This window comes from Camellia sinensis, chromosome 5, assembly GCF_055761805.1.
Source record: "Camellia sinensis isolate YWXY chromosome 5, ASM5576180v1, whole genome shotgun sequence".
NCBI classification, from domain to species: Eukaryota; Viridiplantae; Streptophyta; class Magnoliopsida; order Ericales; family Theaceae; genus Camellia; species Camellia sinensis.
Window position 1 is genome coordinate 216,310,258 of NC_138965.1, and position 17,824 is coordinate 216,328,081.

Below are 17,824 nucleotides of genomic sequence, written 5' to 3' on the forward strand. Positions count from 1 at the left end.
TAATGAGACAAGTAAATTAAGGATGTTTGTCACCAAAAGAGTATTTGCTTTTCTACTACTAGTACTGGTACCCCTTCCGTTAGGGAAATCGTTTCTTTTTGGCGGGAGGTAGGACCCTCTCAATCAAATACCACCATCTCTTTCTCATAAATAACCCCCCAACCCAAACCCCAACTCCCCCCCTACCCTCATAATATCCACCACCACCAACCACCACTCCTCCACCACCACCACCACCACCACCACCACCACCTTGTCTCTCAGCTCAGCTCTGCTCCGTTTTCTCCAAATGTCTCAACTCTCTCTACTCTTATTATGTTTTTTCATTTACATCCAAAATCTCAACTTCACACACTCTCTCTCCTCCGACGGCCTCTCTCTCCTCTCCCTAAAATCAGCCGTCGATCACGGAGGCGCCGGCGCATTCTCCGACTGGAACGAAAACGACACCACCCCCTGCCGGTGGACCGGAATCTCCTGCACGAATATCTCTGGATTCTCCGATCCCCGTGTCGTCGGAATCTCCCTCGCCGCCAAGAATCTCCGGGGCTATATTCCCTCGGAGCTCGGAACCCTAGTCTATCTCCGGCGACTCAACCTCCACGGCAACAACTTCTACGGTTCGATCCCTGATCAACTCTTCAATGCTTCCTCACTCCACAGTCTGTTTCTCTACGGTAACAATCTCTCCGGTTCTCTCCCTCCTTCTCTCTGTAATCTCCCGAGACTTCAAAACCTCGATCTTTCTAACAACTCGATCTCCGGACCGATTCCGAAAGATCTACGCAATTGCCGGGAACTACAGCACTTGATTTTGGCTCGGAACAAGTTTTCCGGCGCAATTCCGGCGGGGATTTGGCCGGAGATGGCGAATTTGGTTCAGCTCGATCTCTCGTCTAACAATTTTAGCGGATCGATTTCGGAAGATATAGGTGAGTTGAAATCTTTATCTGGAACTCTGAACCTCTCTTTCAACCATTTCTCTGGGCAAATTCCTAAATCTATGGGGGATTTGCCAATGACTGTTAGTTTCGATCTTCGAAACAACAATTTCAGCGGCGAAATTCCTCAGACCGGTTCGTTTGAGAACCAGGGTCCGACGGCTTTTCTCAGCAATCCATTTCTCTGTGGATTTCCTTTGAAAACCCCTTGCAAGAACAGCTCGGAAACCTCGCCGGGAACTCAGAATTCCCCGCCGGAATCATACAACAACAACGAGAACGAACCCCCAAAAGGGCTAAAGCCGGGTTTGATTATATTGATTTCATTGGCTGATGCAATTGGAGTGGCATTTATTGGGCTAGTAATTGTTTATTTGTATTGGAGGAAGAAAGATTCTCACAGTTGTAGCTGTACTGGAAAAGGAAAATTTGGTGGAAATGAACAATCAAGGTTCTGTGTTTGCCCTTGTGTGAGTGGGTTTCCGAGTAATGACTCAGAAGTCGACTCAGAGAAAGGCGGTGGTGGTGGTGGTGGCGGCGGCGGCGGCGGCGGTAGTGGTGTTAGTGGCAGTGGTGCTGGTGGTGAGGGTGATCTTGTGGCTATTGATAAAGGGTTTAATTTTGAGCTTGATGAGCTTTTGAGAGCTTCGGCTTATGTGTTGGGAAAGAGTGGGTTGGGAATTGTGTATAAAGTTGTGCTTGGGAATGGGGCGCCGGTAGCAGTGAGGAGGTTGGGGGAAGGCGGTGAGCAGAGGTACAAGGAGTTTGTGGCAGAGATTCAAGCGATCGGAAGGGTAAAGCATCCGAATATTGTGAGGTTGAGAGGCTACTATTGGGCTCCTGATGAGAAGCTTCTTATTAGTGATTTCATCTCTAATGGCAACTTGGCTTCAGTTCTCCGCGGTAAGGTCCTTTCCTTCTGTTTTCAAATTTCTCTATGCTTTCAATGCGTTCACTCACCATGGCGTGATAGAAATCTCATTACAGAGACTGTGAATTTGGATGGAAGATTATGTGTCCTTTTTGTATTTGTATATTGTTACTTTTAGGTTTATTCGTCTTGTTAAAGTTGCTATTTGTGAATTCAACTTTAGTGGCTTATTGGGTCTTGGGTAATGTTTGGTAAGGTTTCAATCCTTTGTATTATTATAACCTCTGCTTTGCAAGTGTGAAGAATTAACGTGTGGTATTTTTTTTTTTTTTTTTGTTAAGTAGATTAGTGTTGGGTTGTCAGAGGGAATAGAGACAGTAAAAATTTGGAGGGCAATTTGGGCCGGTTAGGATTTGTTTAAGTTTAAATTTTAGCTAATGGCCACATGATCTGCAGTGATGATTTGACTTATTGATTTCTCACATGGCCAACTAGTGATAATTTTGGGACTAGGGGGTTGGTTTTAGTTTTGCTCTATTTCTGAGTCCTTGGGATTTGGAGAGAATTCCAATAAAGTAGTTATTAAGGGGACATTATTTGATAAAAATATGGAGGATGGAGGTGCCTCGATGAACAAGTGGGCTATTAAGTATTAATTATCTACTTATGGGATCAATGAGAAGCTGATAACTTTCTTATCCTAGGAGCAGTAGACTTTGTCCATCAAAAATCCATTTTGAAGCATCTAGCTTAAATAGAGTGTACTTTGAGATTGTTAGGCCTTCGATGTCAATTCAAATGGTAGTTTATTTAATTTTAAAATTTTAATTGTGGAGCATTCTTTAACTGAAATTATAGGACACTATGAAGCATTCAATAAAAGAGATGACAATACTTGAATTTATAGCTGATCAGATATGAGGAAGATTCATTTTTTTTGGTGTTTTCTGAGGTCACTATATTAGTTAGGTGGCTTGGCATGGTTGTTCTTGTGCACTGGACCACTGACTGGTCGGTGCCAAACCATGGCCTAGCATTACCCGATCAAGCAATGGGATAGGTAATAGAGAAACAGTATTTTGGGGCTTAAGCATTTTGAGAGTTGCGACGGTAAGCAAGCCATTACTTAATAAATGCCAGTGTTCCACATGGCATGTCTCTGTCAAGTGATCCTCCAATAATGTTGGTTCAAAATGGACAAATGGGGTCGGGCCCCTGTTAGTATCAAGATCCTATGGGATTCTTCTTGTGAATATTTTGAAAGTTTATTGTGAGCTTTTACTGGCCATGTTCTTTTTCTTCTTCTTCTTCTTCTTCTTCTTCTTCTTTTATTTTATTTTTATTTTTTATGAACTCTAGAAGGGCTAGAATTTATTACTTAAGGTTAACCATTAGTCTCTTTCTCTCTGCAATGCATTAGGCTGTTTACCCGTATGGATTGTTGGGGAGATGGTAGTTTATAAACAATTTGAAAGCCCGAGTGTGGGTTGATTCACAACAAAGGGGAATCAGTTCTGAAGTCTGTCGTTGCATATGTGAATCATTATCGGTCATACTGGCTATTACAGTTTTCACAGTACTAAGAATGCACTGTGAGACCTTTTCATCTTCATATCACCTTTTCTTGTGGATTTACATTTACATTAAAACTAATTTTGGTGGCTGCATTTTTCATTGCATAATGGGAGTCACAGGTTCAAATTTAATTTTAAATTGAACTTGCTTAATTCCAATTCATTTTTAAAATTATATAATTGAACCATCACCTGATATGTTTGAAAATGATCTTCCGAAACAAAGAAAATATTTTCCCCAATATTTTTTTTTCCTGGTTTTCCTTTTGTCTCGTTGTGTTGCAAGTTAATATATGTTTTTTTACAGGGAAAACTGGTCAGCTACCATCCAGCCTCTCATGGTCAACCAGGCTGAAGATTGCAAAGGGAATGGCACGGGGTTTGGCCTTCCTCCATGAATGTAGTCCGAGGAAATTTGTCCATGGAGACGTCAAACCATCCAACATTCTCTTAGACGATGAATTCCAACCCTACATCTCCGATTTTGGCCTCAACCGCCTAATTAACATCACGGGAAACAACCCTTCCTCCTCTGGTGGCTTCATTGGTGGAGCCCTTCCCTATCAAAAGTCAACCCAACCAGAACGGGCAAACAACTACCGAGCACCGGAGGCTCGAGTTAGTGCCAACCGACCTACCCAAAAATGGGATGTGTATTCATTTGGAGTTGTCTTGCTTGAATTGCTAACAGGAAAGTTCCCGGAGCTCTCCTCCCCAACCACATCAACTTCCACAGAAGTCCCGGATCTAGTAAAGTGGGTAAGGAAGGGATTCGAAGAAGAAAACCCACTTTCAGATATGGTTGATCCGATGTTGCTTCAAGAAGTGCATGCCAAGAAGGAAGTACTGGCCGTGTTTCATATAGCCCTCGCTTGCACCGAGGGAGACCCTGAGGTTCGGCCTAGGATGAAAACTGTCTCAGAAAATATTGAAAGGATTGGAACATGAATTTGGTTTCTAACAACCAATGTTACCCTCAAGAAATCGCAATGTTCTTGATTTTGCACTTGGGTGCTAGCAAATCTTAGTCCCTTTTTTAGACCCTCAAGAACTTGTTGAAGTCTCAATGTCTGCCAAACAAGGTACAGAGAATTTTTTTGATGTTTTGGGAAATTTTTGAAAGCATTTTGTTATACATTGGTCATAGAGGGGAAGCTATAGTTGCTTTTGTAATTTATAGTACTAGTACCACCCAATTCATTCTGTATGTGTTTGTAATAAAATGTACCCTTACCATTTTGATTCCCTTGCAATTTTTATGAGCACATATCTCAAGGGCTGTTTTGGCAACTTGCAATTATTTCTGTTATGCTTCATGAAGTTCATGTCCCTAATGTCACTCAATTATTTTTTATTTTTATTGGTAAAATAAAACTTTTATTGATGTTAATATAGTACAAGCAGCATGGCGAAATTACATTAATAAAATAGGTATATAATAAAAGCATCATCGCTTCTCATATATATATATATATATATATATATTAATTTTTTTAGTAACAATTAAAAAATGCAATTTTGTTAAATAAATATCTTTTCATTTTTCTAACACAGCCAAATATGTTTTCCCTATATTTTCATTTTCTTTTTCTCTTCCTAAACATATATAAATATTGGAGAGGAGTCCCAATTCAAACATATATAGCTCAAGAAAATAAAAATAAACATTTGAGCTTAAATTTTTATTTTGCTTCTATTTGTCCCAAATGAACCTTGAATAAGCTTAGACCAAAACAGGAGTATGGCAAGGAACGATTATTTGTTGCCATGTATGGCAATGCTCAGGAACATATTTAGGATTTGAGCTTTGAGGAGGTAAAAATTCATGTAAGTTTTTATCAAAAAAAATTATTATAAAATTTTAAATTTTGATTTATACCAGTACAAAAAAAATGAATAATATTACTATTAATTGGACATTCTCTGTCAACATAATTGAGAACAAAATATATAATTGGACATATTTTTTATCTACATTAACTTAAAAAAATATTAACTATTATTAAACATTTATGATAAACTCGACATCAAACCTTAATTAATATCTTTCTCAATAAATATGATTTAGTAATTTGTTACAAAATTATCTTCCATCTTATTATGCAATTTAGTTTTGAAAAAAATATATATATAATAGAAAATGTATGTTTTTATGAGTTTAATGATAATCCATTTCAATAAGCGGTATTAAATTTTATTAACTTATTTTAAGAATGTCATGTTAGAGTAGATAATATTTTTATTTCTAGAGAATATTCCTATCCGTAGAGAATGAAATAAGATGCATAAACAAATTAAAATGTGATTTATAAAAGAATAAAAAAAACATAAATGATATATAAACATAAAATAAGAATAGTAATAAATAAAAGAATACAAATAACTTTAAACAATATAGAAATATAATAAATAATACAGATAACAAATAGAACATATTAATATTTGATAAAACTCAATTCATAAAATATTTTTAAAATTTTGTAATGTAAATAATTTGGAGGGTACAAATTACTAAAATTTTGAAAGCACGAAATATTCAAATTTAAAATTATTTTACTAATTACTAATATAATATATATAATTTTTAAAAATTTTGAGTGTGCAACCGTCCTGTCCGCACCCCTTCAATCCATAGTTGACAATGCTACATGTTATAACAAATATTTTTCCTATGCTAAGATGGGGAATTTGATAAACATTTTTCAACAAACTTTTTTATTTATTTTATAAAAAGTCGTAACAATTTTTTTTTTTTTTTTTTGACAGCAGTTAAATTGAAAGAATTTAGACTTTACTCATTAAAAAAAGGGAAAATTGGCCTAAGGTCCCTCCTCTACTTTTGATATGAGGAGAGGTCCTTTATAATATGTTTTGATGGCTAAGGTCCCTCAAATTTATTTTAGGTTATAAAGTACCTAAATTACCCTTCCTTTATAACATAAATTTGTTTGAATATTATATGGTTGACTTAACTGATACATTTTGGAAACCGAATTTGAAGTGGAGATTTTGTCGGAGTTTTCGTCGGAGATTTCAGTGGAGATTTTATGGTGGAGATTTCGTCGGAGATTTCAATGGAGTTGACGAGAAAGATTGCTACGATCGTGTAGATTTTGTTGGAGATTTCGTCGGAGATTTCAGTGGTGTGATAGTGTATTGATCGCGTAGATTTTCAGTGGAGTTGAATCAGGTTTGTTTTCGATGGAGATAGCACATGCATTTTGATATTTGTTTTGAATTTTTGTGTAGAGAGAGGCCAGCTTGATAGAGTTGATTTTTATTTTTGGAATTAATTTTTTATTATTTGTTTTTTAATCAATTTGAAAGAATGTTGACAGTGTGTTGATCGCGTAGGTTTTTGAGTTGAGTTGAATTAGGTTTGTTTTCGATTTAGATTCCAAATGGATTTTGATTTTTGTTTAGAGAGAGGCCAGCTTGATAGAGTTGATTTTTATTTTTGGAATTAATTTTTCATTCTTTGTTTTTTGATCAATTTCAGATAGTGTTGACAGTGTAGGTGATTTTGATGTTTAGAGTTCATTTTTGGTGCTCTGTTTTTTATCAACATGCTGATGAATTATAGTTGTGTTCTATGTTTTTTCAAACCATAGAAATTTCATTTTCTGCACTATTGTTTGTGTAGTCCAGAGGAAATTATAAGTGCATATGGACATATTATTAGAAGTTTGTAATGGAGATAGAATATGAGAAAGTGAATGTAAGTTCATAAATTTCTCTATACTTGTATTTGTAGTTCAGAGAAAATTGTAAGTTTGTTACTCACTTTCAGTTTGTAGTTCAGAGAAAAGTATTTCTCTGGACTTGTATTCTATGTGATTTTTTTTCTATAATTGTGTTTAATTGTTAGCAGTAAATTTCTCTGTGATTCATTAAGTTTCTGTGATTTTGTTTTTTATCATCTTGAAGGTGAATATCAGTTTGTAGATGTCTTTGGAGTTTTATTTTAAGTTCAGAGAAAATTATAATTTTTAGAAATTTCTCTGGACATTTATGTTGTTCTTGTGAAGTGTTTCTGTGATTTTTTTTTGTTGTTTTTTGTTTCAGTTTCAATGGACAGTGCAGTGTTGTTGCTGTGCAAATATGGGAATGATACTATTGTCATTAATGTTTCATGCGAATTGAATTTTGAGGAATTGGTTGGCATTTTGTGTAAAACATGGGAGAATTTGAAACCTGAGACTATGTGTATTTCATATTCTATTTTGGGCCATCCGAATTGTATGGTTCGAAATAATATTGATTTTCTGAATATGTTGAGGGTTGTTTGTGCACGCGGTGTTGATATAGTTGATGTTTCAGTTAGTAGATGTAGTACTTCTGATGAAGAGGATGAAGTGGGGTCTAATTGGGTAGATGTTGTGGATGGTGAGTGTGATAGGCTGGTGGATGTTGAAAGGAATTCACTCTCTAAGTTTTGTTCTCACCAAAAAAAGGTGTTATTGTCGGCTAGTTGGCGGAATAATATTACGAGTGTTGGACAAAAGTTTGAGGGTGGTGTGGTTGAGTTCCATACTTTTTTATGCAAGTATGCTATTGAGGTTGGTTTTCAGTTTACGTATGTTAAAAATGACAAGCTGAGGGTTACGGCAGAATGTGCATATAAGGAATCAAGGGGATGTATGTGGCGTGTACATGCTTCTGTTGAAAAAACAAATGGGTTCTTCTACATAAGGACTTTGAACAATGAACATACGTGTGGTGTGGCGGTTCGTACGAGTAAACATTCGAGGATGACTTCCAGCTTGGTTTCTGGGCTGATACTTGAAGAGGTAAGTGCAAAACCTTTAACTCGTCCAGTGGATGTTGTGAAAGAAATGAAAGACAAGTATGGGGTCTCAATTAGTTATAACTGTGGTTGGTTGAGTGTTGAAAAAGCAAAATGTAGTACATATGGGGATTCTTGTTTGTCATTTGATCAATTACGGTGGTATTTTGATGAGGCATTGAAGAACAATCCAGGGAGTCGTTTTGAGTTAGATTTTGAAGATAACAAGCGTTTCAAAAGAGTGTTTGTGGCTTTTCATGCATGCATTGCTGGTTTCAAATATTGTCGGTCATTGCTTTTTCTTGATGGAACATTTTTGAAAGGACGATACAAAGGAGTTATGCTTGCTGCAACGGGGAAAGATGGGAATGAAGGTAATTGTAAATATATCTATTTTTATGTAAGTATGTGAATTTTCTATACATGTAGGAATTGAGTGAATGTGAATTTTCTCTGGTTTTGGCCACTGTGGATTTTCTATTGTTGTGGCCACTGAGAATTTTCAATGGATTTTTGTCAGTGTATGAATTTTCTCTGGATGTTGTCATTGTGTGAATTGTATCTGTAGGTGGTCACTAAGTGAATTTTCTCTGTATATTATGATTGTGTGAATTTTCTCTGTAGCTGGTCACTAAGTCAATTTTCTCTGGATGTTGCCAATGTGTGAATTTTCTCTGGATGTTGGCAGTGTCAAACTTCTCTGGTTGTTTTATTGTTCTATTTTTCTCTGTTGTTTTGTAGGTGGTCACTAAGTGAATTTTCTCTGTATATTATGATTGTGTGAATTTTCTCTGTAGCTGGTCACTTATTCAATTTTCTCTGGATGTTGCCAATGTGTGAATTTTCTCTGGATGTTGGCAGTGTCAAACTTCTCTAGTTGTTTTATTGTTCTATTTTTCTCTGTTGTTTTGTAGGTGGTCACTAAGTGAATTTTCTCTGTATATTATGATTGTGTGAATTTTCTCTGTAGCTGGTCACTTATTCAATTTTCTCTGGATGTTGCCAATGTGTGAATTTTCTCTGGATGTTGGCAGTGTCAAACTTCTCTGGTTGTTTATTGTTCTATTTTTCTCTGCATGTGTGTACCTAATATGCTTGTTCCTATTTGTTTTGTAGGTTTTTTTCCTGTAGCTTTTGCTGTTGTTGATGCTGAGAATAAAGACAATTGGTGTTGGTTTCTTGAACATTTATATGGAGTATTAGGATCAGAAAGGGTGATAAGTTTCATATCAGATCGACATTGTGAAATTGTTGAGGGAATTGCTAGGTTTTTCCCTAACTGCTTTCATGGATTTTGTCTGGAACATCTAAAGAGAAATTTGAGGGATAAGTTGTCATGTGGAAACACAAATTTGGTTAGGGAGACGATTGTGTCCAAGTTTTCAGAATGTGCATATGCTCCAACAAAGGCATCATTTCATTTCAAGTTAAATGAGTTAAAAAGTGAGAGAGGAGACATTGTGAGTGTTTTCTTGAGAAGTTTACCATATGAAAATTGGAGTGATGCATATTTTGCAGGGAAACGTTATGGTGAGATGTATTCAAATGTTGCTGAGTCATTCAATTCATGGATACGAGAAGCTCGGCACTTGCCAATAACAAATTTGGTGGACATGATACGGTTGCAAATCATGAATATGAGGTCTGATAGGAGGCTGCTCTCTAGTAAATGGAATAAAATTTTGTGTCCTCGTATGGATAGTGTGTTGGAGAAGTCTTTTTTGGACGGGAGGACATGGAATGTGAGTTTATCATCTGATAATGTCTTTGAAGTGCATTGTTTTCCTTCGGTTATGGTTGATCTTGGGTTGAGAACTTATTCATGTCGAAAATGGGAAATAAATGGGTATCCATGTCAACATGCTGTTGCTGCAATTTTTAGGAGTGGAAAGAATTTGAATTCATTTGTTGAACCATCTTTTCATGCTGATATGTATCGTCAAGCATACTCCTTTTCGATTGGCCCAATTCCAACTGTTGAAAAACCTGTGTGTAGCATTGAAGATGCTATGATTTTACCTCCATTGAGCAAGAGACCTGCTGGGAGGCCGAAGAAGAACAGAATTGCTTCTACTGGAGAGTTTAGAAGGGTGATTAAGTGTAGTCGTTGTGAGAGTATTGGTCACCATAATAAGAGGACATGCAAGGAACCTTTGTTAAATAGTTGAGGATTATACATTTTATTGATGGAATAATACATTTGATGATTACTTTGTGTATTTTGTTTTGTGAAATTTATTTTTTGGACAGTGTATATAATAATATCAATCAAATTCATCCAGAGAAATTCTTCAATATCAGTTAAAGTGTGTTTGTTGATATATACTATAGGCAGTGGGTTTGTAGTACCTGTCAAATTCATCCAGAGAAAATTCTGTGTGTTGTGTTTTGTAGATTCATATTCATCCACATAAATTTGACAATGGCAGACTAAAGTACTGTGTGGATTGTGTTTTTTCAATTTGATAATTGTTTTGTACTAACACAGTGCATTAGAGATTGAATGATCATATAGGCACCTTCTTTGGTGAGATATGAGTTAAATTTATCTGTAAATTTCTGGTAGCTTCATATTAGTCATTTCAAGAAATGTGCACAGCAGACAGAGCATTCAAAAAATTATTGTACAACCAAGAAACAAAATCAAGCTCTTTTGGAATTTCTCTGAGTTGAGAATTTCTCTGAGTTGAGAATTTCTCTGGACCAGGGAAGAATTTCTCTGGACTCACTTGAACTCAGAAATTTGTGTCAAAGCCAGAGAAATTTTTCACCATCAGAGAAAACTATATGGGCATTGTGTTCTGAAATTTGAAATTCATGCAATGAAATTTTTCAGTGGCAGATAAAATTACTGTGTGCTTTGTGTTTTGTTGAGTTTGATGATTGTTTTGTACCAACACAAAGTTTTACAGATTACATGATCATATAGGCATCCCCTTGGGACGATACAAGTTAAATTTCTCTGTGAATTTCTAGTAGTTTATACCAGAGAAATTTCTGCAGAGAATTTTCTCTGGCAGACAATTTTCTCTGGCAGACAATTGTTGAAATTTACATTAGTCGAAATAAAATAAAAAAAAAAATGAGATTTAGATTAGTCAAGAAAGGATATATACATATACGTCAAGGATCATCATTCCTTCAATGTATCAACAAGAAAGGATATATACATATATGTGAGACAATTTTCTCTGTGTGGATATGTACATTGTCTTCCTTTCACTAGTTTCACTATTACATTTGTGGTTCTTCTGGGGGTATTTCAATTGGTTCAGTCCATGACTGGCCAACTTCGGTCACAAATCTCTCTATGAGTTCTGCCCTCATCAACCTTATCTCTTGTGTGGACAATTTGGAGCTGATAGGTTCATGCTTGCTATATTTTTTCATTATATAGCAGACAAAGAGGCCACAATCCAGACTGCATACAAATTATAGGTATGGTTAGTTTTAAGAAACATGCAACTGAAATTATCTTATTTATAGATGTATGAAACTTACGAATTGCTTTTTTGTTGTGGAGCATTGTTGACATACTCAAAGTCATAACTTGTGTTTTGTGAGTTAATTAATTTGAAAGAGGGTTGTGGTTGAGCGTCTCTTTCAAGACAAGCTTTCAAAAAATTCTCCACGTAATCTTGCTGCAAAAAAATAATTTTTATATAACAGAGAAATTTACAGACAAGTCAATGGGATTCTATGAAAATTATCATCACATAAAAATGATGATGGATCAGAGAAATTTGCACTCGTTACCAATTGTTTTGCATCTTTGACATATTTGTCTTCTGCATCATCCCTCCTTGGCCTCAGTGAGTTGTAGAACTTCCATAAATTGTCTTGTTTGTCCAGCACAAGCAAGGTCCAGTGATTTCCATGTGTGGACTTCTCATTACCTCCAGTATTTATTGGGAAATGGAGGAACCTATAGTTCCTCCATGCTGTTTCAATATGCTTGTCAAATAAGGACACTCGAAAACTTTGATTTTCTGTCATGTTGATGAAATTCTGTGCTCAGAGAAAATCAAAAAATGGTTTTGTTAGTGACACAACTGACTTCAAGAAGTATATTAAGAAGAGAAAGTAGAAAGTAAATTCCAGAGAAAATCAAATAAAATAGTAGTAACATACTAAGCACATGGATGTGAAAAAAAATGAGGTTGGTTGTTGTTTCTCTATGATTTGGTCAGCCAAAAGGATCTCTCCATAGCCATCAATGACCTGAAAAATATGATTTATAATTGTAATATTGTTTTATAAAGGCTGATGGAACATTGCAGAGAAATGTTGATGAAAGGGAAAGACTTACATTGTTGGCAATTTCTTTTTGCTTTATGAGGTTTCCAATGTCTTCAAAGGTAATGATATTCAACTCACTTGTCCAAATTAAAGCTCTACAAGATGACAAAGAAGGGATTGAATTGTTGTTAATGCAACATAAGTTTGTAATTTTTTGTTTGTTATGTTCTATTTTGTTTGTTGTACTTACTCAAGCCCAAACACATTTGATATGTGCTGCAAGATGTCTTTTATATGATCTTTTATCAATCTTGAAATGGGAAGAGTTTGTGGAAAGACCCAAGATTTTGTGATGTTTATAGGTTGAGGCAAGACGTATGCATCAGCATCAAGCACTTCTTTGTCCTTCGTGCTTTGCTCAACTTGTTTTGCAGCTTGTTTTGAAGCTCTAGTCACTTTCGCAACTTTCGAATATTGGAATTCTGGATCATGCTGTTTTTCCTTCCTTTCTTTTGCCTTTAAATTTTTTATCATTGAGGTTGGATCTTTTTTGACTGTAGGCAGTGAAAATATTAGGAAAAGTGAAATTTCTCTGAAGCAACAGATGATATTTCAATATGTAAATTTATTTAATTCAATATTTTGCAGTTACCATAGAGTTTCTTCTTTTGTTTCGGTTGTTGTTTGTGTGGCATTTGCTCTTGTTGGGTTGTTGGTTGTTGTTCCAGTTGTATTCCAACTATACACAGTGAAAATCAAACAAGCCCCAAAAATGGAATAAGAAAATATACAGAGAAATGAAATGAGCAGTAGAAATATAACTAATGTGTTGAGAGAGATATAACTTCCAGAGAAAATTACCAATGACAGAGAAAATTATAATAAATAGAAATTTCTCTGAGTTATGATGGCACAAGGACATAACTTTTTGTGGCTCAAGATTTTCACTGACCTTGTGGTTGAAGTTGTGTTGGTGTTCGGTATGGTTGTGTTGCTAGTTGGACAGATAGTTCTTGAACTTGTTCATGCAATTTGGCATTTTTAGTTTCAAGTTCCGAATTTGAACACCTCAACTGTTGAATTGTTTTTGCATCGTCTGCTTTTTCAACCTCCAACATCCTTAGTTTCATTCGGATTGTGCTTTCTTTTTCTTGAAGTTCTGAGTTATGTGATGTCAGGATTCTTATTGAAATATCCTTTTCAGCAAGTAATTCCATCCAATTTCTGTCTTCTTCTTTTTTAGATTGAGACAGTGCCTTCAGTCTTTGACGTAGATCAGCAATTTGGGCATCCTTTGATTCCTCAAATTCTTCAGGCTGATGCATTGTTGAGCCACAAATGCCATCATGTTGTTGGTCCATCGGCTCATTATTTTCTTCTTCATCACTTTCATCCTTGTTCTCTTCTTCTTGTTCATCTTCATCTTCATCTTCTTGTTCATTATTTTCTTCTTCATCACTTTCATCCTTGTTCTCTTCTTGTTGTTCATCTTCTTCTTCATCTTCTTGTTCACTGTCTTCTTCTTTTTGTTCTTTTTGTTCTTTGTCTTCTGGTTCTATATCTTCACTTTCTTCACTGGTTTGTTCTTCTGGTTCTATTTCTTCACTTTCTTTGGTGGTTTCTTCTTCTGTGCTGCTTGCTTGATGTTCTTGTCCATTGCTGGCTTCGTATTCTTCTGTGTTGCCTTCTTTTTGTTCATTCCCTCCATCTTCAGATGGATCTTGAATGTCTCCTTGAATATGACAATTGCCTTTTTTAATTCTTTCTTCGTCTTTTTGCCAAGACAGAACTCCTCAGATGGGTTTTTGACTAGCTGCTTGTTATCAATCTGTAACAGGAGACTCTTTTATTAGAAAAATGTTACAAAATTCACTGAGAGAAAAAATTCAAATAAGGAAAATAAAATTCATCTAAATGATACTAATTGGAAACAAACTTCAGAGAAAATTGTATTGGGCCAGAGAAAATTAGAGACATGGAGTTAATTTTATGGGGCAGAGAAAATTATGAAACAGTGAAATAAACAGTGTTTATAAGTTAATGTTTTACTATATTTGTGTCAGAGAAATTTGAATTCCAGTGAAAATTCATTAGAAGGGTAGAAATAAACAGTGTTTATCAAAGATGCAAGGTACACAAGTTATGGGCAGAGAAAATTACACACAAGGAGATAAAATTTGATGGGCCAGAGAAAATTATGTAACAAAGAACATAATTCAGATATTAGAGAAAATGAATCAGGGCATATAAGTTAATGTGTTACAATTGTGGTCAGAGAAATTTGGATGGCAGAGATAATTGATTACAATGGCAGAAATAGACCAGTGGTTAACAACGAAGAAAACAGAAATTGATATTTCAGAGAAAATTAATCTTAATCAATCAATGCACAAGGAGGGAAACAAAGCAGTGGTCAGAGAAATTTTGAAATTTCACTGAGATTTCGGTAGCAATAGGAATCTAACCTGTCGAGGTGCAAGAGAGTGGACTGGTGTCTTCTGCAGCTGTTTCGTCAAGGTTTGAAGGTTCCACTTGGCACATCTTGGGAAGTCTATTGTGTTACTGTCTTCTGAGTCAATGATAGTTGCATGTTCACATAGCCAATACTGTGATGAAAATGAAAGTAAATAAAATTTTGTAAACGCACAAATTTGTAAGTATGATAACTGCAAATTTGAATGGATATTATACTTACCAGCAATGCAATGACACACCCCGTAACTTTTTCTGGAGTTTTGTGCAATGCCATGATAGAATCAATCAATGTTGATGTGATTGCTTCCGGCCAATCATACTGTTTCATTGATTCAAGAGGTTCCACATACTTTATAAAAACCCAACCTATTGAATTCCCACTTGTTGCAAAAAATAGAGCGAGACACAAGTACAATGTAACAATGATTGCTACATCTTTGAAGTCAGTTGGTTGCTTGCCTTTCATTGCTTTGACCAAGGCATTTTTAAGAACAGGACCAGTGAGCCTTGTGTCCTTTTGGAATCTTCTCCTGAGGAATGCAGATTTTGGCTTTTTAGAGTATCTTAATGACATGGCTCCTTTACCTCCTTCCAAACCAAAAATCAAGGTCATGTCATTTGTTGTAAAGGTCAGGTTCTTCTTCCCAACTGTGAATGCTTTTGTTTTTTCATTGTAACATTGGATTATGGCAACTACATCATCATCGGATTTCCTAGATTTCTTTGGATCCATCCTTCCAGTGGTTAGAGCTTGGATCAAATACCAGAATGGGGTCTTTTGAAGCTCTAGAAGATGTTTTGAACTGAATTTAAGTGTTTGAAAGAAGGAGACGACAGATGAGAGGTTGGATCGGAATTGAATGCTGTAGTGAGCTCTCTTTCTGTGGAGTTTAACAGGTTTTTTCCCCCTTGATCTTGAGTCTTTTGAAGTTGGGGTACTCATCTGGATGCTAGTTGCTTCATCAGCTTGGACTTGTGTGTTTTGGGAAGGAGTTTGTGGTGTTTTAGTGCTGGTTTTTGATCTTAGATGATAAGAGGACTGAGAGAGTTGTTCTTTCTTCCTTGGTGTTTCTAGTGTTTTGCTGCTGGTTTTTGATCCTAGTCCATAAGAAGACTGAGACAGTTTCTGTTTTTTGCTTGGTGTTTCCGGTGTTTCGCTGCCTTTACGTTTTGCCATTTCTAGACAATGATTAAAGCATAGAGATGTCAACATTAAATCCCAGAGAAAAATGGACATGTCAGAGAAAATTACAGATAAGGGAGAAAATTGGAGATGCCAGAGAAAATTACAGATAAGGGAAAATTACAGAAAATTTGACATGTTAGAGAAAATCAACACAGCAAGTGAAAGAAAATTTGCATTCCACAATTAGCAAAGATGAAATAAACAAAGTAATGTAAAGATGGCACTGAGAAGTACACCATATTGAAATCAAGAATTGAACAAAATAAACATACCAGAGAAAAATGCACATTCTGGAGAAAATTACACATTCTTGAGGAAATTTCCATTCCAGAGAAAATTTCAATTCATAATATTAAAATGCAAGAAAAATTTACATACACAAGCAGAGAAAATTAACCATGATAGAGACACTCAATGGAGGAAAGTGGTGCGATGTGGTCAGAGAAAATTATAAATACCAGAGAAACTTAGACAGGGGCAAGAGTGTAATTGACATTGCAGAGAATGATACATATTCCAGAGAAATTTACAAAGCAGAGAAATTCAGAGACAAAATGACAGAAACATATTCAAGAATAAGATCAAAATTCAGAGAAATAACTTTTTCTCAAAGTACATATGGCAGAGAAAATTCCAAGAAGAAACATTCATTCCAGTCCACAATATTAAAATTCCAGAGAAAATTTAAAATGACAAAGACACAAGGGAGGAAAGTGATGTGATGTGGTCAGAGAAAATTATAAATACCAGAGAAACTTAAGACAGAGGCAAGAAAGCAATAGACATTCTAGATTAAGATAGACATTGCAATTAAAAATACATATTACAGAGAAATTTACGGAGCAGGAAAATTTATAGACAGAATTACAGAAACATGTTCAAGAATAAGATAAAAACACAAAAAATTGTTGTGAAAATAAACATGCCAGAGAAAATTGAAAGAAGAAAATTACATTAATAAAAAATCAGAGAAATTCAAATGCCAGAGAAATTTACAGATAAAATCACACAAACATGTTGAAGAATAAGTTCAAAATACACAGAAATAAATTTTTTCAAATTCAGGTAGCTTTTTATTACGAAATTGAAACCCTAATTTATGAAAGGTTATTATAAAATGCTATTAACTGTGTTTTCAGAGAAAATTTAGTTGTATTGTAGAAAAACTGACCAGAGTTAGGATGAAACTTGAATGATGAGCTGATATGGCCCGCGATGAAGATGCGACGTGACGAAGATGGAGTGAGATGATGATGAGCAGTGAAAACGAAGGTTTAACCTAGGTAAGAGAAATTTGTGAGGAAGGAATGGGAATGATTTTTGGAGAAGATAACGAAGCTGTAATGTCGATGGTGCAGATGATGTTGAAACCCTAATTCTGCTGTTCTCCTGTTCGTGATGATGCTGGATGTTTGGAATGTAACTGAGACGTCGGAATGAGTTTGGTTCTGTGTTGATTCTGGCGAGGGTATTTTGGTCCACAAAATAATTAAAAGCGCGCGCCAAGTTGTTTCAGGGACGTGAGGCATCACTATCTTTTTGTGTGTCCTTTATCCTCTAAATTGTTATTATTAGGGACCTTAAAAAAAAATCCCCTTAAAAAAAAGGGTTGGTGATGCTTTAATTGTCAGTAAATTGAATAAATTGGCAAATTAAATCAAAACTGGTCAAACCAATTGATTTTGCCCGATTATTTTTGTTGATTTTAATAAATTCAGTTGTAACATATTTAAAAAAATAATGATATATATA

General features: G+C 35.4%; 3 protein-coding genes across 3 annotated transcripts; 2 read left to right on the forward strand and 1 right to left on the reverse strand.

Moving 5' to 3' along the window:
* The first annotated feature begins 40 nt into the window (after nt 1–40).
* LOC114323617 (receptor protein kinase-like protein ZAR1) lies at nt 41–4,683 on the forward strand. The gene is made up of 2 exons (XM_082871459.1): nt 41–1,844; nt 3,694–4,683. Exons 1-2 carry the CDS (start codon nt 290–292, stop codon nt 4,332–4,334), a joined length of 2,196 nt encoding a protein of 731 aa, XP_082727585.1. The 5' UTR covers nt 41–289; the 3' UTR covers nt 4,335–4,683.
* Nucleotides 4,684–7,314: 2,631 nt separating this feature from the next.
* Nucleotides 7,315–12,259, forward strand: LOC145792087 (uncharacterized). Its single transcript, XM_082872575.1, has 3 exons — nt 7,315–8,546; nt 9,289–10,262; nt 12,191–12,259. Exons 1-3 carry the CDS (start codon nt 7,457–7,459, stop codon nt 12,257–12,259), a joined length of 2,133 nt encoding a protein of 710 aa, XP_082728701.1. The 5' UTR covers nt 7,315–7,456.
* A 1,879-nt stretch (nt 12,260–14,138) lies between these two features.
* On the reverse strand, nt 14,139–16,199 carry LOC145790355 (uncharacterized). The gene is made up of 2 exons (XM_082868093.1): nt 14,877–16,199; nt 14,139–14,239 (listed from the first exon to the last, which is right to left on the reverse strand). The coding sequence occupies exon 1, from the start codon at nt 16,121–16,123 to the stop codon at nt 14,963–14,965; it is 1,161 nt and encodes a 386-aa protein (XP_082724219.1). The 5' UTR covers nt 16,124–16,199; the 3' UTR covers nt 14,139–14,239; nt 14,877–14,962.
* Nucleotides 16,200–17,824: the final 1,625 nt, after the last annotated feature.

Excerpts from the sequence above, each read along its gene's own strand:
- LOC114323617 (XM_082871459.1), top strand. The coding sequence starts at position 290 with ATGTCTCAACTCTCTCTACTCTTATTATGTTTTTTCATTTACATCCAA. Across the intron at positions 1,845-3,693 it reads CTTGGCTTCAGTTCTCCGCG|GGAAAACTGGTCAGCTACCA; the intron begins GTAAGGTCCTTT and ends GTTTTTTTACAG.
- LOC145792087 (XM_082872575.1), top strand. The coding sequence starts at position 7,457 with ATGGACAGTGCAGTGTTGTTGCTGTGCAAATATGGGAATGATACTATT. Across the intron at positions 8,547-9,288 it reads GGGGAAAGATGGGAATGAAG|GTTTTTTTCCTGTAGCTTTT; the intron begins GTAATTGTAAAT and ends TTTGTTTTGTAG. Across the intron at positions 10,263-12,190 it reads CTACTGGAGAGTTTAGAAGG|AGAAAATCAAAAAATGGTTT; the intron begins GTGATTAAGTGT and ends TTCTGTGCTCAG.
- LOC145790355 (XM_082868093.1), bottom strand. The coding sequence starts at position 16,123 with ATGTCCATTTTTCTCTGGGATTTAATGTTGACATCTCTATGCTTTAAT.